The sequence below is a fragment of the Amblyomma americanum genome, chromosome 6, assembly GCF_052857255.1.
Source record: "Amblyomma americanum isolate KBUSLIRL-KWMA chromosome 6, ASM5285725v1, whole genome shotgun sequence".
Classification (NCBI taxonomy): Eukaryota; Metazoa; Arthropoda; class Arachnida; order Ixodida; family Ixodidae; genus Amblyomma; species Amblyomma americanum.
Genome location: NC_135502.1, coordinates 197,817,016 through 197,842,484, shown reverse-complemented (window position 1 = coordinate 197,842,484; position 25,469 = coordinate 197,817,016). Strand labels below are relative to the sequence as shown.

General features: G+C 49.9%; 1 protein-coding gene across 7 annotated transcripts in view; it reads right to left on the bottom strand.

Annotated features, from left to right (window-relative positions):
• Positions 1–25,469, bottom strand: part of lili (LMBR1-like protein lilipod) — a 185,675-nt gene that overhangs the window by 144,489 nt on the left and 15,717 nt on the right. For all 7 annotated transcript variants that reach the window (XM_077628308.1, XM_077628309.1, XM_077628311.1 and 4 more), the window contains one exon: positions 16,449–16,552. In XM_077628308.1, the coding sequence (XP_077484434.1) occupies positions 16,449–16,552 (104 nt within the window). The remainder of the gene's footprint in view (positions 1–16,448; positions 16,553–25,469) is intronic.

Sequence of the window (25,469 nt, the reverse complement as noted above, 5' to 3'; positions counted from 1 at the left end):
TGTATGGGCGGGACGCCCTGACCATGCTGGACGCCATGCTGCTCCCAGATTGTGCCCCTTCGTCTGTCACTAGCGCTGACCAATTCATTCGTGATGCAGAAGCCGCTCGCCACCCTGCTAGACAACGGATTTGACACCAGCAGAAAACCGACGCCCGCCGTTACAACCTCCGCCATAGGGAGGTGATTTACCAACCCAGCGAGCACATCTGGGTATGGAGCCCTATATGTTTGTGCGGGCGCTCTGAAAGCTTCTGCGCCATTACTTCGGCCCCTACGAAGTGCTACATCAACTCGGCGAAGTCAACTATGAAATGTTCCCTCAAGGAGTCGTCCGCTCTTCTTGACCGCCCAAGTCTGAAGTCATCCATGTGGCCCGCATGAAACCGTATTACGCCCGTTAGCCATTGTCGGAGTTCATATTCAGTGCCGCCGCCACACGCACCTTCGCTTTTTCGGTGCCTCAATTCTGTTTTTCCCCCTTGCCGGAGGCATCGAGGCGATGCCTCTTGAAAGGAGGGGGGCAATGCCACACTGCTCACATTCTGCGAGCGCCGCCATGCGGCCGAACGGCATGGCTGGGCTCGTGTGGAAGCGAAGAAGACGACGTTCCCGCTCAGACGCGCGCTGCTGGTCTTCTTGGCCTTCGGATTAAAAGCCCCCTTTCGTGTCGCCCTACGTTTGTCGGCGACAGTTATTAACAGTAAAATTTGACATAACAGACCATGACCATAGTTCAACTTAGCAACACACTTTTTAATAACACAAAGCAAGTTGTCGGGACACGACACCGCAATAATACATCGGTTGGAACTACAATAGCATGCAGCGGGAAACCGGTAACTAACCTGGGTGAAAAACAATGGTAAGTGCATGGCCGATGCGATGTCGCGCCCCAGCTGGCCAGCTTGAAACTGCCGAATAAATATCCGCCCCTCAGAGATAGCGCTGCTAGTGCGTCCTTGTTGCCAGATCAACAGTGTGGTCGAAGCCAAACTCAGAGGCAGATGCGCAGGTGGTACGCAGCAGCTTGTCATCGAGGCATCGTCAGCAGCAGTCGAGCTGAGGTTGAACTTGACAGGCGCATGCTTCGGTGCTTTATCCAGCGATGATATATCCACGGACGACCACGAATAAACCTGATTGGTGGCTTGCTCTTCAGGTGTTACACGTTCGGCGCAGCCCATATCTATGTAGCTCCGCATTGTACTTTCATACTCCGCGCCAAATTCTGGTGTGCGCTGAATTCTTTTCCCTAGGCTCTTCAGTCGCCTTAGTGCCTGTGAGCGGTTGTCACAAAGTAGTCCACTGTTTTCTTTCCAAGAGAGAGCGACTTCATAGCGGCCATTGTTTCTTTCAAACTGATCAAACTGACCAACAATCGCTTCCGCTTCCTCATTCGGCCCTCCGGTGTGATCTATAATGCCAATGCTTTCCACGTCCCAGAAGCCTTTCACAAGTCTTTCAGTGCTTTCAAAGAATGTGCTTACCCTCAGGGCACAGAAGTTGACTGAATTGTCAACTGAAGCATGCACTGATACCGGACCCTGAAACATCCAACAGAAGACCAACCCCAGGCCAACCAAGTCAGCGTTTTGCTGGGAGCGTTGAATTTCACTCATCATGAATTTCCACATGTGTTCAGCGCCAATAAGAAGACCAATTCCGGGTACCGCTGGCATTCCTGGCAACAGAAGCTTGTCCGCTATGGGACGTCGTGTCTCTTCTATTGCTCTGACAAAGTCGTTTTCAACATTTCAACAGGCACCTGGACTATGTCGTTGCAGATAAAAGGTACCTCAATGGCCTCTATGATGTATTCCTTATCACTGTACTGGCTGCGAAAACGCACCTCTACAAGACGACGTTTTTCTGTTGCTGATGTGGCTGTCCCGAATGTACTCAGTTGGAAAGAGGTCTTACCACTTTCTTTGAGGCCTAGAAATTTAGAGATGTCCCCACGGATAAAAGAAGTGCGGTTACTTCCCCCATCCACGATGCCTCGAATGTAACCGTGCCTACCTTCTCCAATAGCCCAAAGCCAGCAAGTTTGCAGAAGAATTTCAATGTTGATGAAATTCCAGCTGCTTGCATGCAAGCTGTTAATATCTAATCTTGGAGTAAACTAGTTTCTTCGGCTTCCAGTTTGGGTAGCATACTGATAGCACGTCTGCCACTGCACTTTCCGCATTTTACTCGGCAGCGGCAGTCTTTCAAACGATGTCCTCTAAAGGTACATCGGAAGCAGTGGTTGTCCCTTTAAGTCTTTGCAATCTTCCCTGTTTATTTCACTGTCGCAATCTGCAGTGTTGTGAGTAAGTGAGCTGCAGAAAAAGCACTGTTCCCTTAGTTGGGAAGTTGCGTGCAGTACAGCAGACGTCGGTGGGAGAGACAACGATTTCCTCTCGCTTTCCTGTCTGACTCGTTTGTTGTCTCTATTGCTGCCAATACCGCTCTTCTCCCGGCTTTCAACTTCGACTGTGAAAAATATCAGAAGTTGTTGCAGCTCACCATCTGAAGGGGTCGTGACAGATGTAGCCTCACCGTTCTGTGTTGCTAGCTGAACGCGACTACTCCGAGTGTTGGCCAGCCATTTATAACAGCCAACGACGATGTCAGCAAGTAGGGCTTTCAAAAGAATGTCTATCATCATGGCAGAATAAGTGGTCGAGCTCACCTTCAATCTATTCTGTCCGCGCACATAGCATTGAACGTGATCCACGAGCTTCCGCAGGCCTCGCACATCGTCCGATGACGTCACGGACGGTAGCGATCTCAGGTGGGCAAGGTGCTCATGGATAATCTGTTGAGTGTCGCCAAAGCGCTTGAACAGAATGTTTACGTCATCATGGTAGCACTCTGGTGTCGCCTGTAATCCAGCTATCGACGACGCTGCCGCTCCACTCAGAAGGCTTCTCAAGTAATGAAACTTTTCTCCCTTGGTGAGGTTTCCATTTTCATCAACGGCTTCTTTAAACTGCTCCCAAAAACCACGGCACTGTCGAAGCTCACCGTTGAAGGTCTGCAGCTGAAGGGTGGGCAGCTTGACTGCTTTGCGCTGAACAGCTTCACTGCCGCCATGTTGGCTTCTTCGTTGTGGCTCTGCTGGCTCTGTAGCCAATAAGTGAGGAGCTCTCGTCTCAGCAGTGCAGCTTCTTTCACCTTGAGCTTGTGGTAGGAAGTCCACATTTTATTTGACGTCCCGATAGCCGCAGCGGTGAGTCGGCGGAGCAGGCTGTTGACGTTGCTGGCCTGGTTGGTTGCCGAAATCGTTCTCTGATGCGCGAGGCAGATCTTCTTCAGCGTCGCTGGCGATGCCAGCGCCGCTACAGATGCTCCTCCCGTAGCGTGATGCGCGATAAAAGAGAAAAAAACAGTATGTAAAAGTTTGTGCAAGTTCTCAAGTCCAGGAGACAGTTAGCTTCTTGAAGGCCGGGTCAGAGCTGGGGAAGGCTGTCAGGCGGAAGAAAAGAGCTCTGGCGGTCGAGCCTGGCTGCCTCGCAAAGGGCGAGGGAAGCCAAAAATGAGGATGACGGAAGCACAAGGCGGGAAAAGCCATCGAGGAATGGGAGGCGAGCTAGGCGTTCTTCAGTTGGGCAGCCTACGGGTGGGGCTGGCGGTTGGAGGGCAGTTCTGCACTGGCTCAGTTGGTGCGGACGAAGATATGGCGTGGGGAAGACATAGAAGTGGAACTGATGCCTTGGCCGCAGGCAATGGCGAAACAACGGCGGACGGCACTGAGCGTGAGGTCTGCGGCGTGAGGCACGTGCTGCCTTGTTAATTAGTAGTCGAAACGGGCGACGGGGTGTACCGGATGGCTGCAAAAGTGAGCTCACCGTGGCGTTGGGACCGGTTGTTGGGGGCACAAGAAGCAAATCCGGGGAGTATTTGTACGAATGGGAAGGATACGGTAGGGCCGAGTCTATAGAAGGTGTTGGATGGGGCACGCTACAATGCATCACAAGCATGGCACCACCTGCTGAGGCTGTCTCAGCCATCGCGGAGGCACATGCAGTGGTGAAAGCGCCAGGTGGGCAGGGATGCGTGGCAGGCGTTTTGGGTGGCGTGGTAGGCGCAACAAGGCTCATGTGTGGCGTGCATGTGCGCCTCGCGACAGGTAGGGCAGTTGGGCTCACTGTGGTTGGGCTTGAGGGAGCAGGTGAATTGCGGGCAAGAAATGAGTCCGGGCCTGGGTCGGGAGAGGGTGCTGCCGTTGATGGTCCAAGGGCAGGTGCCACAGCTGGGAAACAGGGCTGGGCAGGAGGCGCCGTGGAACGGGAGCTCGCAGGTGGATGGCCGTCCATAGGGGCTGGTGGAGAAAACTTGGGAGAGACGGGGATGCACGTTGAGGCAGCTGGGTGTGAAGGTGGGCAAAAGACCGACGCGTGCTCACGTGGCACTCGCCGAACCGTGGATGGGGGCTCATTCGGTGGTGGCGATAGCCGACACACCGATGTGGGGAGCGGCTCCAGTGCATAAACTGGCGGAAGGAAAACCGAAGCAGCTCGGGTCGGGAATGCGGCCAGGGGTGGTAGTTCGAGTGGCGCCGCAGTTTCTGAGTCCGGAACGGGAGCGCAGAGTGTCAGCGGGAGCTCCAAGCCGAAATACGCTGTCAGGCCCCTCTTGATTTCGGCGTTTATATCGGCGCCAGGAGGCGGCAACCGCAGCTGTGCCAGGAGACCGGGTGGGAGTTCGCGGCTGATGTGCTGATAGCGCAGCAGCTAGCTGGGCACGTTGACATGAAAGAGCGAGTCCAGCAGCGCCAGCCACAAAACGAGGCCCCTGGCATAAAAAGCGGGCAGGCCGGGCAGCCGAGGAAGGTAGGGGCGCTGCAGTAGCGTGATGCAGTAGCGTTGAACGCCATCGCGTCGCGACAAAGGATGTCAAGTAGGCCCTTATGATTTTTCAAGCAGTTCTAGTTTGACACTATCAACAGTATGCGTGCAATAAAGCATTGACGGATACATGAAAAACCGTAATTGCCACACTGTTGTGAAATTGTGAGAGACTCGAATCGTGCGACGGTGAATATTCAGGAAACAGTGACGACATGGAGACGCGTTCTTTAACAGACAAACAAGGAAAACTGTATTAACTTTACGGTACGGACACACACAGAGTGGTCAGACAGAACACGCGACACAAACGTCTCTCTTCTTTGCCGTCTAAGAGGTCATTGTCTTGCCGAGAGTCCGAGGGGCCCGGCCACTTTTTGCTGCTCCTGGCCGTTTCGCTGCCCAAGTCGCCTCCCGGGCGCCGCCGCCGAAACCCGATCCCAGGCCAGCCACCAGCGCTCCAAAGACTGGGAGTGTCCCCGCACTGCTCCGCTTCCCTTATGACACTCCGTCGCACACACGAGCGCAGGAAACACACACACGCCAACTCAAAGGAGGGCACACGGGCGACAAGAAACACAGGCACGAGTAAACGATGCCGTTCGAAGAAGACGCATTCTCTCTTCCCCAAAAAAAGAGAGAATACACCACACGCACCATTCTTATCTCAAAAGCAGCCATCCATTGCCCAGTCATTCACCAAATAAATTTACTGTGATGCAAGCAATTCTTTACAGTTTTTTGGAGGTCATTTGATAATTCAACAATTTTTTTCGATCCACTTAAGCTAGAGTTATGAGATTTTACTATGTGCATTCCACCGCACTCTTATTCGCCTCGTTATTTCACTATGGTGCAATGCGAAACACTCTAAGTGCTTAAGGGGAGATGCGCGTTGAAACAGCGAGTTTTGGTGAAATTTTTCAGTTTTGGGTTTCTCGAGCCACAGTTAAGTTGACGATGTGTGCGGAAAGTTGTGGTTTCTCGAGCCACTGTGGCTCGAGAAACCACAACTTTCCGCACACATCGTCAACTTTTGAGCATCTGCCTTTCGATAACGCTGCACCACCCGCCATTGCCGTTTGCTTGGAGAGGTAGAATAAGCCGCCTTCTCGCAGACAGCACCTCCTGCTGTTTTTGTATTTTGGCTGTAAATAATTAAAAAAAACACATTTTCGGCACCTATATCGAGTGTTTCTACTGGACCTCTAAATCACGTGGTGCTTTAGCGTAGCTGCCATTGGCCGAGACGATGCACAACTGTGGCGAAGCCCACCTTTTGCTAGCGCCTGTTTTCGCATTGTACGGCGTCTATATCGATCTCTCTGGCATTTGGTTTTTGAATCAGCTCTAAATGAATGACAACACGAAGAAGAGCAATTTCCGAGCTCGGAGATCTCACATGAAGAAAGTGTACTGAGGACGCCGTCGCCAGCCTCGACAGAAAACGACAGCTGAAGGCCGCTGCCCGCCGCCAGCTGGCCCTAACCAAAGCAACGGCCACTTGGGCAAAATTGACGCCATGGTGAACTTCATGAGCACCTCGGAGATGAAGATTGGACTGTTTGAGAGTGACACAGCTATGAGCAGTCGTCATTCCACAAGTGCCGCGATATGCGACATCAGCGCACTTACATTACTGGTAAGCGAGGCTGCTTGCCCAACGTGCCGTACTTGTAACCTTGCGGTACGCGAACCGGCGGAAAAACGAAAGGGCCTTTCGGCATTCCTTGAACTCCACTGTGGAAATAGCGAGTGCCCTGCATCGCTACTTTCTTCTACATACACCTCGAGCCGTGCTGTGCCTGGTGAACTCGCGGATCGCGCCAGCGGAAGCCGGAGCTTTCAGAGCGGGAGCTCCCGCAACAACTTCGCCGTGAACACCAAGGTGGCCATGGCTGCGCGCAATGGTATAATATGGGAAACAGTAACTTTCAACAAGTTCTTGAGGAGCTTTGTATGCTGCCACCGGGAGAGCTTGTTGTGCTGGGAACCTCCTGTGACCAGAGAAGAACGGAGATGATGTCAGTCTGCCAAACAGCCGAAGCCCGAGCACATCGCCGTAACATGGCACAGGGAGCTCGTCTGACAGACTCCATTCGTGAAGATCGTGAGAGCCCAATGTATGGGGCAGGAGAATTCCAATAAACATGGCTGTGTTTGAGACTCATTTTTGTATTATGTCAAGAAATGTCATGTGCTTGTGTCGTGTTTTTCAAGAATACAGATGTCTGAAACTTTCGAATGCATTTTTCTGCAATTGTAGTTTTCAGCATTTTTTACGTTTTGTGCAACAAATTTTAAGTGCTTGCAGTAGTTAGATTTGGATGAAATTTTGCACACAGCCTCTTCAAAATGTGTAGAATGTTGTTATTTATCTGATTTTAAAGCATCTCTTCAACATTTTTTGAAAAAAAAATTCAGACTGTTGACACATGGTGCCCAAAATATACACTTTGGTGTTCCTGAAATTTTTTACAGTTATAGGATAAAATGAATAAATTTGAAGTAGGTTTCAACATACTGCACTACCAAAGCTACACAATGAGCTATTGCAAGCTGCTCTAAACATACATTTCATTATCAAAAAAATGTGCACAAAAGGCCCTATATTGTGCTTTTGTGGACCCTTTTACACACAAACTATGCAAGCTATATAAAAGCTAAAACCATATTTGGAATCTGCATTAAAAACCTTATTAATGATCCAAGTTTCATAATCGTAGGTTCAATATTTAAAAAAAAGTGTCTCCGAGTAGCATCTCCCCTTAACTACAACGGTTATAGCATCTAGCACTGCGGCGTATCGGGCTTGTGGGCGATGTTCAAGGCCAAGCTTCTTTCTCTGGTCACAGACTACATGTCTTTCAAGGCTGTTAGCTAAACAGCATACTGAGACTTCTTGAACATCAAGGGGGTTGTGTTGGCTGATTACTAGAAAAGCTGAGATATATCTCAAATGTCACAAGACAAGGATTAAAATTATTGGCTGGTTCTCTCAAGACAGCTAACAACTGCTAAATGCACTTATTACTGGCCGAGTTAATCTGAAATAAGTTTGGAACGCACAAACTGCATGCTCAACTTCTAACCATATGCATTTTGGACTTGCAGGAGCTCTCCAACACCTGACACTAGCACATCTGCCCTGTCCCTGGCTATTTAGTGTGGCTGTGGACACCAATGCACAAATGCGGTTTGTGTCAGATGCATTGCGGAATCGGGGTGTACAAGAGTGTTATGAGAGAATACTGGAAGAGATCTATAGTGACTGCACATCTACCATAGTCCTCCATAAAGTCGGCAATAAAATTCCAATAAGGAAGGGTGTCAGGTAGGGAGGCATGATCTCGCCAATGATATTCACCACCTATTTACAGGAGGTATTCCGCGGCCTGAATTGGGAACAGTTGGGGATAAGAATTAATGGAAAATAATTAAGTAGTCTGCAATTCGCTGATGACATTGCCTTGCTGTGCCACTCTGGAGATGAACTGCAAAGCATGTTCAATGAGTTAGACAGGCAGAGCCAAACGGTGGGTCTAAAAATGAACATGCAGAAAACCAAAGTAATGTTAAACAGCCTAGCAAGAGAATAGTAGTTCACAATTGGTAGCGAGACGCTGGAAGCGGTAAGGGAATACGTCTGTCTACTCAGGGTAAGTAGTGAGCGCTGATCCGGATCTTGAGATGGAAATAACTAGAAGGATAAGAATGGTGTGGAGTCATATGGCAGGTTCTCTCACGTCATGAATGGCTTGGATTTATGGGTTTATCGGGGTTTAACATCCCAAAGTGACTCGGGCTATGAGGGACGCCATAGTGAAGGGCTCCGGATATATCGGCCACCTAGGGTTCTGTAATCTACATTCACATTGCACAGTACACGGGCCTCTAGAATTTCGCCTCAATCGAAATTCGACCGCCGCGCCTGGGAGTGAACCCGCGTCTTTCGGGTAGGTCATGGATGGCAGTTTACTAATATCCCTCAAGAGAAATGTAGATAACAGTTGCATCATACCAGTACTCACCTATGGGGAAGAAACACAGAGGCTAATAAAAAGGGTTCAGCTTAAGTTAAGGACAACGAAGCGAGCTATGGAAAGAAAAATGATAGGTGTAAGGTTAAGAGACCGAAAGCGGGCAGATTGGGTGAGGGAACAAATGCAGGTTAATGACATCCTAGTCGAAATCAAGAGGAAGAAATGGACTTGGGCAGGGCAGGCGATGCGAAGGTAAGATAACCGCTGGTCCTTAAGTGTAATGGAGAGGATTCCAGGAGAAGGTAAGCGTAGCAGGGAGCGGCAGAGAGTTAGGCGGGCTGATGTAGGGGGCCTGACACCACTCGCTGCACGATGTTTACGGCCATCCTCCTGTTCCAGATGCTGAAATGCTGGCTGCCTTCCAGCACGTGTCCATCCTTGGAATACCCGCCTTGAACTACCCCCTTCACCTCGAAAGGAGCAAAAAAATTGGAACCTCCCTTAGCTGGAACACCCTTCAATCGCCGCGAACTAGCACAAGTACAGCACTTCACCTGGCGGGTGCGCTCTTCTCTCACAATGGCGTCCATGTACGAGCGAAGAGAGCTTAGCATGCATGAAGCACGCTCCTCTCACAATGGCATCGAAGCGCGAGCCAGAAACGAGCGCATGCGCACAAAACAAGTTCCCTTCACGTGCAGGCGACGAAGACGCACACAAGTCAGTGGCAAAGCTCGTCGTCCTGCCCGATCAATTACGAGGAGTTGCTCTGAGAGGGCGCTGTTCACTGGCGTCCACAGCGCCCTCTGGCCCATGTTGTGTCCCCTATAACTGCTGACACATCACTTGTTGTAATTAGAGCTCTTGAAGCAGGCTGGTTTAAGTGCTATGGTGAGTTAGAACTATGTACCGGCTTTTATATTACCATTTTTTTTTGTGCACCATGTAACCAAAACATCAACTACACATCACAGCCATCGTTTGGTTGATGAAAGCGAAACCAAACAGGATGAGAGAAGAAATTAAATTATATATTATTGCCGCCAATATTTGCAGTGTTTGTTCGTTTTTCAAATCTGCCGCGACACCACCTTATCGCTTTGTTTGCGACGCAAGACGCGACTAGATTTATCTCGATTGATCGCAGCCAGGCAAAGCTGATTCTACGTTGTTCCGGAATGTTCTAGTAACTTTGCGCCCTCTATCTCGAATGTTCGCTATCAGCTTTAAATTGAGCACGGCCGACAGCGGCGGGCATTCTGTTCGACGACCGCCGAGCACGCTTGTCGCTTCGCCGCCGCCGAGTGATTCAGTCCATTTTGGGTGCAAGTCAGCCCAATAAACAGTTCTTTTAGAAGACCCTTTCGTCCGTCTTCATCGCTGCTTCGACTGCCGTCACCACTACGTGACATCTGGTGGAGGTGCGGGGTAACTTCCATGTTCCGGACGCCCCCTTCAAGTCGTGAACCCAGCCCTAAGCGCTTCACACCCGAGGACGAACCAGCAGCTCAGCGAGCCAGCCAACGTCTCCAGGGAGAGGAGCCTGAGTTCGGGAAACTGCCGGACCGCACCAGACAGCGAAAAGACGCTGCTACCAGCACTGCAACCTCGCCAAGGATGTCGACACCGATCATACTGCAGCAGCCGCGGGTGCCGCCAACTTTCAATGGATCCCTAGGCGAAGACCCTGAAGAATGGTTGGACCAATTTGAGCGCGTGGCGTCATTCAACAAGTGGGATGATGCGGCAAAGATTGGACACGTTTTTTTCTCATTGGATGGCTCCGCACGCACGTGGTACGAAAACTACGAGTCGTCCCTTACGACATGGGAGCTATTCAAGAGAGAACTACTGAAGGTATTCACCAGTGTCGTGAGGAAAGAAAGAGCCGAACGACTCCTCGAGTCCAGGATCCAGCTTCCGAATGAGCCCGTCCGCAGTTACGTCGAGGAGATGAAGCGCCTATTTCGCCGCGCCGATCCCGGGATGACCGAGGAAAAGAAAGTTCAGTTTTTAATGCGCGGCGTAAAAGAACAACTCTTTGCAAGCCTCGTCCGCCAGCCGCCAAAAACAGTCGAGGAGTTTATGCAAGAAGCCTGCACGATTGAGAATACCCTCGACGTTCGAGCTCGGCAGTACAATCGCCCTTCCTCTGCCTGTGCAATCCGTTCGGACACGCCGGCCACCACCAGCGACAGCTTGCGGGAAGTTATCCGCGAAATCGTCCGAGAGGAGCTACGCCGATTACTGCCATCTTCCCCACAGCCACAAGCAGCGACTCTGATAGATGTGGTACGGGAAGAAGTGCAACAGGCACTTGGCACCCCGACGGCCACAGAACCCCAGGCCATGACCTACGCCGCTGCAGTAAGTACTGCTCAGCCCCAGCGACAACCCCCACGTCCTCCCCGAGATGAGCCAATCGTTCCACAACGCCGCCTCCCAGCCCCCGCCTGCCCAGCCTATGACCGACGCTCAAGCCCCAGGAAATGCGAGGCCTGGAGGACTTCCGACAACCGGCCGTTGTGCTTCCATTGCGGTGAGGCCGGCCATATTCTTCGTCACTGCCCGTACCGACGTATCGGTCTTCGAGGATTTGCCGTTAACGCCCTACGACCACGCTTCGGACAACGTCCACACGAAATCGACGAGTACCTGCATCGAGAAGAGTACACGCCGAACCGCTTTTCGCGCTCACCATCGCCGTCAACCTCGCGCTTTGCGTCGCCACGCCGCAGCTACGCAGCCGCGGTACGAGGAAGGTCGCCCAGCCCCCGTAGGGGAAACTAAAGGCAGCAACCTCTGGAGGTGAGGTTGCTCACGAGCTAAACGCCGAAGATCCTCCACCGACCACGCCCCATGAAGACGCTGCACCCGCGACGCCGCATGAAGAACCGACACTCGCTGCACCGACGCCGCACACAATGAGAACCTCGACCACGACGCAAGCTACCTTGAAATCGACGCCGCCACCCAGAGGAGCTTCGACCACACGCCCAACCCGTGACTCGCATACGCAACGAAGCCGTGACCCGACGCCGAGAGCGACATGCAATGCAAGAGCCAGGACCTCCGACCTAGAAGTGACTATCGACGGCCGGAAAGTTACCGCTCTAGTCGACACAGGAGCCGATTACTCGGTGATGAATGGAACATTCGCTGCGCAGCTCAGAAAAGTCACAACGGCTTGGGACGGCCCACAAATTCGCACCGCTGGGGGCCACCTCATTACGCCATCAGGACGATGCACAGCACGAGTGACTGTCAAAGGACATACCTATCCTGCGACCTTTGTTGTGCTACCGCAATGCTCCCGCGAAGTGATCTTGGGTATAGATTTCCTTAATGAGCATCAGGCGATCATCGACCTGCGATCCAAGCTGATCACGCTTTCGACGGACGAAGCCATCGCTTCGATGAAAACTCGTGAAAATCACGTTGCCCTAAGTGTCCTGGAGGAAGAAGTGAGCGTCCCACCCCGTTCAAGCGTTATCGTGACCGTAGGCGCCACGAAAGCCATAAACACTGAAGCCATCATTGAGGGGAACATGCAGTTGCTACTAGACCGAGGAATCAGCATCGCAAGAGGCATCGCACATTTCCGCAATGGCCAGGCCGAAGTACTGCTGACTAACTTCAGCGAAGAATACCGGCATATTAACAGAGGAACGACGATTGCTTTCTACGACGAAATATCTGACGTACGAAATTCCTTCGCCCTCTCCGACCCCTCCGCAGAAGATCCGCCTGACCAAGAGAACTCGCCCACTTTCGACATCAACCCAGCCCTGCACCGGAACAGACAAGACCAGATCCGCAATCTGCTTCAAAACTACAGTGAGTGCTTTTCGACATCGCCGAAGGTGCGACAGACGCCAATTGCCAAGCATCGCATTATAACGGATCAACACGTCCGACCTCTCCGTCAAAGCCCCTACCGTGTGTCTCCGCGAGAACGACAAGCCATCCGGGACCAAGTCGAAGAAATGCTTCGCGACGACGTCATCCAGCCTTCAAACAGCCCATGGGCGGCACCGGTTGTTCTAGTGAGAAAGAAAGACGGCGCACTTCGATTCTGCGTGGATTACCGCCGCTTGAACAACATAACAAAGAAGGACGTCTACCCCCTCCCCCGCATCGACGACACACTGGACCGCCTCTGCAACGCCAAATATTTCTCATCGATGGACCTCAAGAGCGGCTACTGGCAAATTGAGGTCGACGAAAGAGATCGCGAGAAGACAGTATTCATAACTCCGGATGGGCTGTTTGAGTTCAAGGTGATGCCATTTGGTCTCTGTTCCGCACCAGCGACGTTTCAGCGAGTAATGGATACAGTGCTGGCAGGCCTGAAGTGGCAGATTTGTCTGGTATATTTAGATGACGTCGTTGTCTTCGCCTCGAACTTTGAAGAGCACCTGAAAAGACTTCGAACAGTACTAGACGCAATCAAGTCGTCTGGCCTAACCTTGAAAGCAGAGAAATGCCACTTCGCCTACGAAGAGCTGCTGTTTCTAGGCCACATCGTTAGCAAGGAAGGAGTACGCCCAGACCCGCAGAAAACAGCCGCTATTGAACAGTTTCAACTGCCGGCCGATAAGAAAGCAGTGCGCAGATTTCTCGGACTATGAGCATATTACCGACGATTTGTGAAAAACTTTTCGCGCATCGCCGAGCCCCTGACCCAACTGACAAAGGCAGACGTGCCGTTTAAATGGGAAGCGCCGCATGCAGAAGCCTTCAAGGAACTTCAGCGTCGTTTACAGTCCCCACCGATCCTTGCGCATTTTGATGAAAACGCCGATACTGAAGTTCATACCGACGCAAGCAGCGTGGGACTAGGCGCCGTTCTCGTTCAAAAAAGTGACGGGCTGGAGAAGGTCATCGCATACGCTAGCCGTTCCCTTTCCAAGGCCGAGGCTAACTATTCGACCACTGAGAAGGAGTGCCTTGCCATCATCTGGGCTACGTCGAAATTCCGCCCCTACCTCTACGGACGGCCGTTCAAGGTGGTCAGCGACCACCACGCGCTCTGCTGGCTTGCCAATTTGAAGGATCCCTCTGGCCGACTCGCTCGATGGAGTCTGCGTCTCCAGGAGTTTGACGTCACCGTCGTTTACAAGTCCGGACGCAAGCACACTGACGCCGATTGCCTCTCACGAGCCCCTGTAGATGCACCGCCGCTGGACGACGATGAGGACGCCTTCCTGGGACCCATCAGCGCTAGCTCTTTTGCTCAGCAAGAACGCTCGGACCCCAACCTAAAAGGCCTCATCGAGTACCTGGAAGGCAAGGTTTCTTCACCCCCCGCTTCATTAAAGCGAGGACTGTCTTCTTTCTGTGTGCAGAATGAGGTCCTTGTGAAGAAGAACTTTACAGCGAACAAAACAGCCTACCTCCTTGTTGTACCTACTTGTCTCCGCGAAGAAGTTCTACAGGCTTCACACGACGAGCCGACAGCTGGACATCTCGGGTTTACTCGCACCCTCCGCCGCATTCAAGACAAGTATTACTGGCCCCGACTGTCTGCCGATGTCGCACACTATGTGAAAACATGCCGAGATTGTCAGCGACGAAAGGCTCCTCCCACACGACCAGCAGGATTTCTGAACCCCATTGAACCTCCCTCAAGACCCTTTCAGCAGATTGGCATGGACTTGCTTGGCCCTTTTCCAACGTCTACATCTGGAAATAAGTGGATCATCATAGCGACCGACTACCTGACTCGCTACGCCGAGGCGAAAGCCCTACCGAACGGAACAGCAGCAGAAGTGGCCAAATTTTTCGTGGAGTGCATTCTTCTTCGACACGGCGCCCCCGATGTGCTCATCACGGACAGAGGAACAGCATTTACGGCGGAACTCACGCAAGCCATCCTGCGCTACAGCCAAACCAGCCACCGGAGGACAACTGCATACCATCCGCAGACCAACGGACTGACCGAGCGCCTGAACAAAACCATCGCCGATATGCTCGCTATGTATGTCGATGCTGAACATAAAACCTGGGATGTCATCCTGCCTTACGTCGTCTTCGCCTACAACACCGCAGTGCAGGAGACCACCCAGATGACGCCTTTTAGGCTTGTCCATGGCAGGGATGCCACGACCACGCTAGACGCCATGCTGCCCAACGTTACAGAAGAAGAGAACGTTGACGTTGCCGCCTACCTTCAACGCGCAGAAGAAGCTCGAAGGCTTGCCCGATTACGGATCAAAGATCAGCAGCGGTCCGACGCCAGACGCTACAACCTACCAAGACGCAACGCGGAATACAAGCCAGGAGACCAAGTCTGGGTGTGGACGCCCATTCGCCGTCGTGGATTGAGTGAAAAGCTTTTGCGCCGCTATTTCGGCCCGTACAAGGTTCTTCGTCGGCTGGGTGAACTGGATTATGAAGTCATCCCTGACGCAATGACTGCATCCCAGCGACGCCGCGTACGACCAGAAGTTGTCCATGTAGTCCGTCTGAAGCCGTATTATGCGCGCTAAAGGCCGCTGCATTTCCATGCTCTATTTTCGCAAGATCCGTTTTTTTCCCTTACTAGTCGCATTATTTGTTTTAATGCATCGGGTCGATGCTTCTTTGAGAGGGGAGTAATGCCGCCAATATTTGCAGTGTTTGTTCGTTTTTCAAATCTGCCGCGACACCACCTTATCGCTTTGTTTGCGACGCAAGACGCGACTAGATTTATCTCGATTGATCGCAGCCAGGCAAAGCTGATTCTACGTTGTTCCGGAATGTTCTAGTAACTTTGCGCCCTTTATCTCGAATGTTCGCTATCAGCTTTAAATTGAGCACGGCCGACAGCGGCGGGCATTCTGTTCGACGACCGCCGAGCACGCTTGTCGCTTTGCCGCCGCCGAGTGATTCAGTCCATTTTGGGTGCAAGTCAGCCCAATAAACAGTTCTTTTAGAAGACCCTTTCGTCCGTCTTCATCGCTGCTTCGACTGCCGTCACCACTACGTGACATTATTTATCAGTCGTAGGCAAAAAACCATGCAGTGATCCATGTATTCTAATGCCTAACGCATCATTTGAAAGAAGAAAACACGCAATCAAATTAGTTGTCTACTGTCCTTTAACGTAAGGTTCTTGCAAAATGCTACACCGCATCCCATATTTTGGCCTCAGGAAGCCCCTCAGTGACAAGTGCTTGATGCCCACTCGACACGGCTTGAGTTTCGGTGCCTGAGGAACCCAAACAGCCAAGGCTCCTCAGACCCTAGCTCGAGGTGTCCACTGTCCTTAGGAGGACCCTGGCTATGTTTAGAGTTTTACGGTTCTTCCTGCCCAGAATGATGGTTGTTCGGCAGCCAAAGACCGAGAAAAAAAGTGGACTTGAAAATGAAGCGCTTCTTTTACCACACCACCTGATTAAAACTCGTGACATCATGAACTCTGATGTACATTTTGGCCCCCAAGCCCAAGGTGTCGTCACAGTGTTGTTGTGACGACGGCCACTGATAGTGACGCCTAAATATCCTTTCCTGGCCTTACTGTACCAGCTTTAAGTCACTACAGTGTTCCCCTAGATGCACGCATTCAGCATCAGTGCAGAAACAAAACGGGTGCTTCCAGCAACAAGCATTGCTCAGCACTGTCCAAAAACAGTCCAGCAAAATCTCACCCTCCGAGATCCTGGGAGTCCCTCCGACTCCGTGAACAGGTAGGCAAACGGCAGCAGGATGAAGATGGAGACGTTGGAGAAGAGAAAGATTTCGTTCCACAGCCCTGCATGACAGCAACGATTTAACACTCGCTTCGAGCACAGGGCCTTCATTTCTAAGCAAAATGAAGTCATCATACAATACCCCACAGCAGAGTTTTATAATGCTATTAAAGCAATCAAGCATAAACATGTAGCCACAGGCACTTTCAGAAGCAGATAGAACCCGATCTAACGAAACCTCATTTTACCAACAAATTTTGTTACCAGGCAAGCACTCATAGGATTCAATTTTCTCATCAACCCGAAGTAACAAAATAATCTTGATCACCAAACTTGGTATTATGAAGTTTTTCCGCAAAGAAATGAGTAAAACAAAAAAAGAACTGATTTCCAACCCATTTTGCCCACACTTCCTCACAGCTTGCTGGCAGCGTGCCAGCAGTAACGTCTATGGTAGATTTATTTTGAAGGGACTGCACAGAACAATGGACTCAAATGTCAGCAGCGCTTCCCAACTTAGCTTAGAATCTGTTATAACAGACAATGTTTTCTACCAGAAGTGATACGGCACCCTTATGTAGCTTCCTTTGGTAGTGTGGTTACATTTCTGCCATTCTCAATCACAGCCTCATTCGGAAGCATCGAAGTATTTTTCTGGAAATCAGTATGTTATGTTGTGTTCGGCTTCATGGCACATATGCAACTAAGACCATCATTTGCCTACAACGCTGGATCCAGCGTTGTTGTGTGTGTGCCTACTTCCTCTTGTCCTGCGTCCATTTCGCTGGTTCCACCATTGTGCATTATGAGCCAACTAGCCCAGCAATTTACTCTACTGAATGTTTATTGAAAATAACTGGTATTACGGGAGCAGGAGCACAAAAATCCGAGGACAGCCAGGGCGAGCACAGACATTCATGGCGATAGCAATACGGCTGAATCGCAGGGCCATCTTTGTCATGAGTGTGTGTCTTCTTCTTTGCAATCACCCCCAGGAGAAGAGGAACCATCATGGCAACTTAGGGCGACAGTAAGATGGCAGGGTTGTAGTAAGGCTTCAGACGCTGGATGTGAACCATCTCGTGGCCGCGGCCGCGGAGATCAGGAGATGGCATGAGGGGTTCAGCAACAAAATTAGCAGGAAATGTGCACCCCAGGACACGGTAAGGACTATGATACTTGGCGAGAAATTTTGAGGACAGTCCAGGAGTACTGGACAGCATTCAGAGCCACACAAGGGTGCCAAAAGAGAAGTGTGATGTGGTGTGCGCGTTGTTGTAGTGGAATTTCAGGCACTATTGGGTGTCAGTCGTGAGTAAGCCGGCGATTTGGCAACAATCTTCTGCGTGTAGCGCGGCTTTGGAAGCACGAGTATATTCAGAGGCGTCAGGTTGGTAAGGTAGAATTGTATCTATAGTAAGCAAGGTGTGGGGTTGAATTCGGGAAATAAATCCGTTCTGCCTGCTTAACCGCGGCTGACACAGTTCAAAACCACCAGACCCCACCCCGTGGTCGGGTTTGTTACCGAGCGCACGCCAACCATGGTGGGCTTTGCTCTGAGGGAACAAAGGAACGACACATTGGTTGAAACAAATCGGCATTGTTACAGCAACAATAACGCCTGCTAGCAACAAAACACGCTAAGGAATCGAGGTCGTCCAACTCACCAGCAAGGTTACGAGCGAATGTTCACCCGCGCTAGGGCAAGGGATACTCCGAGGCCGGACAGTACAAGATACGGGAGCATGTCTCGCCGCCACTTCCTTGCCCCGCTGGCGAAGAGCGGAGCCGCGTGTTAAACGTCCGCTCGCGCTGATGATCTCAACCGAAGAGCCTCATGCGCTCCCGTGCGCGAGCTGCAAGCCGTCTCTCGCGCTGCAACGCTGGCGCCCTCTTTTGTTCAGGTAACTAACCAGGGAATGTGGCCCTCCTCGAGGCGAGGCTCCTGCAGCACAATGCATTGCAGGAAAGCAAACCACAAGGGGAAACTGCAAGGCTGATTCGCCACAAAGGAGAGAAGCTGGTAGTGGACTGCATAGCGGTATTGTAGGAAAAAGTCGCATAAGGAAGGACGAGATCCCAGTTCAAGCGGTTGGATGTGACATACTTAGAGAGCATGTCCCCAAGAGTGGAGTTAAATCGCTCGGTGAGGACGCTGGTCTGCAGATGATAGGCGGATGTGGTTCAATATATCATGTTGCACTGGCTGAGTAGGGCTTTGACGACACTGGACAAAAAGGCGCGTCCGCTGTCGGTAAGCAGTCCACGAAGTGCACTGTGATGAAGGACAAAACGCTGCAAAAGGAAGGAAGCAATGTCGATTGCTGTGGCAGACGGAAGGGCAGCGGTTTCGGCATACCTCATCAGATGATCAACCTCAACTATTGCCCAATGGTTGCCAGCCGCAGTGTTTGGAAGTGGGCCGTAGAAATCAATGCCAATCCGGTCGAAAGGGCGTGGTGGGCAAGGGAGTGGCTGCAACTCTCCAGCAGAATGACGAAGAGATGTCTTGCGACGTTGACAGGTGAAGCAGGAGCGTATGTATTTAGGTATGAAGGTGTACATGCCGCGCCAGTAGTAGCACAGCCAGATGCGAGTATACGTCTTGAAAACTCCCGCGTGACCGCACTGTGGGTCAGCGTGGAAATATGCGCATATTTGCATGTGCAAGTGGCGAGAAATAACGAGCAACCGCTTGCGGGCATGTGAGCTGTAGTTCAGACGATAAAGGAGATTATCACGAATCACAAAGTCGAAAGCATGGCGGCGGAGAAGCAGCCTTGGTGGGGTTGCAGACAAAGTCGAGAAGAGAAGCGATCCAGGGGTCGGTACGTGGCACTGAGGGCCTGTCGCTTATGTGAAGCGACAGCGGGAAGGCATCAGAGGTGGAAAGGCTAGTGATCCAGGCTGGAAGCGCACCGCGGGGCAGGACATCAGCGTCTTGATGTTTGCGGCCAGAGCATTAAAGGCGGAGTTCATATTCCTGCAGAAGAAGAGCTCACCTGGCAAGGCAGCCGGATGATTCTTTCAAGGAGGAAAGCCAACCAAGCGCATGATGGTCTATCACGTCAACAGAGCGGCCATAGAGGTAAGGGCGGAATTTGGCAAGGGCCCATACAATGGCCAAACACTCTTTTTCACTGACGGAGTAATTAGATTCAGCCTTCGTAATTGTGCAGCTTGCATAGGCAATGACGTATTCATCGAAACCAGAGATGCGCTGGGCAAGTACGGAGCCAAGGCCAACACCACTGGCGTCTGTGTGGACCTCGGTAGGAGCAGTAAAGTTGAAATGGCGCAGTATGGACGGCGTTGTGAGGAGGTGGCGCAAGGTTTTTATTATTTATTTATTAGAGACCTGCAGTACCCGAAAGCATTATGGGGGAAACACAATAACTTCAGCTCGTTTGGCCGAAAGTAGCACAGGATAACAAAAATACAATGACACAACTAATAATGGATGAGGAATAGCATGCACTGAAGGAGGACAACCGTGCTCCATTAATACAATGACACTAATGAAATAAAAGACGCGCAAGAGAACTGCACGCGTCAGATAAGAATGAGCAGAATTGATCTTCCGTGTAGCACTCAGTGACGCCGGCTGGCAGCCTGTTCCACACATTGATCGTACGTGGAAAGAATGAGGCCTAGTAAATATCTGTCCTACATTTGATCTCTCGGATCTTCCACTGAAGATCAAGTCGTCTAGAAAAAAAGTGAGGTTGAACCAGGTACCGGTATTTGTCAATGCTCAGCTTTCCAAAATAGATGTGATGCATGATTTGCAACCTCAAATGTTTCCTACGGTTAGCTAAAGATACCCAACCAAGGTGGTTTTTAAGAGACGTGACACTAGTTGCGAAGCCGTAATTATTGGACACAAATCTCGCAGCATTATTCTGGATGTGCTCGAGCATGTCAAATAAGTAAGCAAACTGGGGGTCCCGTACAGGGCAGGCATATTCAAGAATTGATCATATGAAAGTGAAATACAGGAGTTGTTTGAGATTAGACTGTGCTTGATTGAAATTTCATTTTAAGAAATTAAGCATTCTGCAGGCTTTGGATGCAACATACTCAACTTGCCTCGTCCACGTTAGGTTAGATGTAAAATAAACACAAAGATACTAATATTCAAGTACTTTTCGAAGGGGAGCATTATGTAATGAGTAACCTGTTTGTTATGGGGAACGCTTTCGAGTGAAAGAGATAAGTTGGCATTTTGTAGCGCTCAAAGATATTTGCCATTTTGAGCACCAGCACTGGAAAGAATCCGAGTTTCGCTGAAATTTTGACGTATCAGAGGAACTTTCCACAACATATAAACGACACAGTCGTCAGCATATAGCCGAACTTTGCAGGTATGATCCAAAACAATATCATTGATATAAATCGGAAAAGAAGGGGGTCCAAGGACAGACCCCTGCAGTACACCTGAGGAAACATTTACATAATCTGAGTGCGAACCATTAATCAAAACACGCTGCATGCTTCCCTGAATATACGAATGAAGCCAATCGATGACAGTGGGGTGCAGACCAAGACACTTAAATTATGTAATAATAGTAAATGAGGTACAGTGTCAAAGGCTTCCTTAAAATCTAGAAATACGCAATCTATTTGAGAGCCACAGTCAAAGGAAGAAAACAGATCACTACTAAACTCAAGCAACTGAGCAGTACAGGAAAAACCTGACCTAAAGCCATCCTGAACTTCTGTAAAATACTCATGAGAGTCAAGGTGTTTTATGACTGCGCTATATATTATGTGCTCCAACGTTTTACAGGACATATTGGTTAAAGAAATCGGTCAATAATTTGCAACAGAGCTTTTTGAGCCACTTTTATGCACTGGTACCACATTAGCATTTTTCCAGTCATTTGGCAGAGGCGTCGAGTTAAGAGATGCTCGGAACAAGATGACTAAGTAAGAAGAGATTTCATTCGCGCATGACTTTAAAACAAATTTAACACCATCAGGACCACCGGCAGAAGATGAATTGATATTACTAAGCAACTTTAACACACCTTGGTGAGCAAAAACCAATTCAGACAGGGTTTCAGTGACAGATTCACAAGTTAACGGAAGTTCTCCAGCGTACCTTGGCGCAAAAGCAGACCGAAAAAAAACCATTAAAGCAGCATGTCTTATCACCATCATTAGTAATAACTTCACCATCGAGGTTTAAATTTGGGATTCCGACTGGTTCACGTCCGTTGTGCTTCAAGAATGTCCACAATTCCTTGATATTATTACGCAGTTTTGATCCCAAGTCATTAAAAAAGCTCTCCTTAAGAGCTTTAATTCAAGTTTTTAGTGCACTGCCAAGAGCACGAATCGACTGCAATACTGCAGGGCATCGATTTGTTTTGTATCAATCTAGAAGGCGATGTTTTTTCCAGATAAGTCGTCTGGTCTGCCACGTGGTCCACGGTTTTTCGCGGCGGCACTTTCCAGAAAGACTTTTGGATGGGATATACTGATCAATTAGGCACTGCAGCTTATTCTTGAAAACTTCCCAAAGAGAACTACAATCTAAATTCTGGCTAAGATTAATAAATTCAGGAAGGAAAGAGGCAAGTTCGTTCACCATTGATGTATAGTCTCCCTTATTTAAAAAAAACCTTTCGGGTCGACCTCTTGGAATTAAATATTAGCGAACATTAGCGACAACGCAACTGTGGTCACTTATTCCTGGTATGACCACAGTGTCACGCACTGCTCAAGGCCGGTTGCAGAACAGTAAATTTAACATTGAAGATGAGTGCTCAGTTTCCCGTGTAGGCTCAGTGACGTACTGATATAGGTCATTAGTTGTAATAATTCTTAAAGGGATGAAGACAATGAAGAATGGCTCTTACGAAGAGGTTTGTAGTCTAAACATTTGAAATCAGGCATGTTGAAGACCCCACCAAAAAGAAAGTCATTTTTTAAGCTCAGTAGAAATTCAGACAGCGATCTGAAAGCGCCAGGGTTGGTAGCGGAAGGAGAACAGTAAATTGAGCCAATAGCCAAATTCTTTCCATTGTTCAGGCGAAGGTTGCACCATACTGACTCGCAACCAACTAGGCACGCTGTTATTAATGAAGAGCTAAAACACTGGTCAACAAGTAAAAAGACCCCTTTACCATGCAAGTGTCAATCACTACGCCACGCGTCATAACCAATGGGAAATACTTCAGAGCTGAGAATAGAATTATCCAGCCATGATTCAGTGCCAATTATAACATGAGGTTTTAAACAAGAGTAGCAAATTCATCAGTTTTATTTTTGATACTCCTGCAATTCACGACGAGAGTTATCAATTCAAAATTTGATGACGCCAAGGGCATAGAATGAAAGGTGAGCACGAACAGCGGAGCGGGCAGTTGGGTCCCTTTTGTCACTCTCGAAGCTCGACGACTCGGTCATGTTCAAAATCATAGACAAAACACTTATTGTTGCCGAGTAGATTATCAAATCGCAACTCGGAAGGAAAAGCCAGGTCACGTGTGTACTGTGAAAGCCTGAAGCGTGCCTTTCTGACTGCAGGCGTGAAGTCTTCGCATATGGCAAACTTACTGTCCTATAGCTTAGGGCCGCACGATAAGATATTGTCTTAGACTTTATTACTACAACATTTAACGACAATCAGTCGGTGGTTGCCTTCAACAAAGTGACCTATTCGATGAGCCCTTTCGATGCTTTCGGGTGGAACATTTTGGTTAAGATGAGACGAGAAGAATTCGCGCACATTTTTTTCAGATTCAGACTAACTCTGTAGCGGAGTCATTTAGACCTTGTGGGTTTCTCAGTGGGCACAGGCCACTAACCACCACGGGTTCGGGCTTCGCACGAGCCAAGGGCACCGATCAGTCGTCACCACACGCACCCTGGGGCACCGCTGCGGCGCACTCAACCTCTGCAGAGAGGAGAGCGACTCGCCGGAAAGACACAGGCCTCCAAGTTCACAAAGGAGACGTTTATTCACGCCGTCCTCCAGCGGTACACACACACAACAGTCACCCTGTCCCGGGGCACACGAGGAACAAGGCTCTGCTGCGTGCTCGGATCGACAAGAGTAATGCGCGCCGCTAGCAGGCCGCTGCAGGAGATTGTCCCCGCGGCAGTGTTGTGATCTCTCTCGTGTTGGCCGTTGGGCCGTTTGCGAGAGAGAGTGGGCAGTCGACGCAAAGTGCGCCTGTCGGAGGTCGCAGGACCCCTGGACAGGCTCGAGCCGCTGCAGGTCGAGGACCCATGCTGACGAGCTCGAGTATGCACTGGTCCGAACAGCAAAGGCCGGCCCGGACAGACAGTAGCGTATGCACCATACGCTGTGTCGGAGGAGTCTCTCTCTGGGCTCCAATCAGATGGCAGCGCGGAGCGCAGCCGCCCAAGCGGATCCCGAATTCCCGCCAAAACGCGCCAATGGCAAAGGCCCTTGGGAAGCCGAGGCGGAGCTGCAGCCGAATGACAGTGATCAATCATCCAGTCACCTCTCCGTCGTCGTCTGAGGCGGGAAAAAGGTAAAGAGGAGAGCAACGCGGGATGCCTGCAACAGCCGCGTACAAGCAACAGCGGGAAGCCCGGATTCCCACATCCTCGTCTCCTTAAATTCCCTCCTACCCACCGGCGAAAGCGTGCGGCGAAATAAAAAAATCAATCCACATAAAATAAAACTGGCTACACTCCAGTTCCAGACATCAACTCAAAAAGACACACAACCAAGAAAAGGAAACAAACTACACTTGTATACGCTTCAAGGAACAAAACTAGGGCTATTGTCCACAATACTTTTTGGAGCTGCTACAACCTCATTTCTGAATTTCTTCGAAATTCCGCCTTTCTTCAGCGCCTCTCTATCGGCCGCTGCAATGGATCTTGCTGTCTTTAAATTGATACCCAGCGTGTCTGCCATTTTTTTCACATCTCCTCCACGCCTCGACAAATAGAGAATTCCGGCCCTGTCAGACTTTGCAGTTCTTTCTTCTTAGTGCATCTGGAGGCTTGAATGGTGGTCTCGTTTTCGGTGTCCGATTAGGATGTAAGAGCACGGCTCATCGGCTTCCATGAAAGAAAATACTGCACGTTATAGCCCATGCGAGGTAAAAGAAAAGGCATCCACTACCACGTGCTTAAAGATATGAGCACGCACCACCACCACCGTCTGGCTCTATTCCTTTGTGCAAATGCAGCCGACAATGCGGCACACTCAACAGAGGTGCAAAACTTTCCGTCTGCTGTGGAACTCTCTTGTCTTCTGTGTTTTTAGCAATGTTTTTTACATGCCTGACAAAACAATTCTATCTCTTGCAAAAAAAGTTCACTGATTTCTAATATTGAGTGCACATATATGTGCCTTCCTCCATTGTCCTAGCATATTGTGCAAAAACAGACAATTTGACAGCAAGGAAACAGATGCGCAAAGCTTGCCGTCTGCTTTCGAAATTTCCATCACTGGCTGTGCACCTTTTTTTCTAAAGAAACTACGCAGGACTCAACTAAGGTACAGTTTATTGACAATTTTTTTAACCGTCTGACAAAATAATTTTATCTTTTATAAAAGACAGTTTAATTCAATGTTCTGTAAAAATGAGTGCATGCATTTGTGCCCTCCTCCGTTTTCTTGACATAATAAAGAGCCAGTAAGCCATAGCACTGAGAAAAAAAAAACTGAGCTCTGTGCAGTTTCTAATGCTGAGATTGTGCTTTAAAACACTTGCGTCAAGGCAGTGTTCGTTATAATATTGATGAAAGCTATGCAATATGTTGACGCATCATTTGGGCATCGCGCGGTCTCAAAAAATATCTCAACTTCGCTTTTTTCCTGGCATTCGTGTTCTATGTGCTTTGGAGTCCTTTGCCGCATTCGGTATCCATATATGAATTAAATTGGTTGGCATCCGGATTGAAACTCCTGGCGCTTGTTTTAATTGCGTTGACACTCGCATTAAATTGGTTGGCGCTGGAATTGTTCGAGTTGGCGTTTGGATTAGA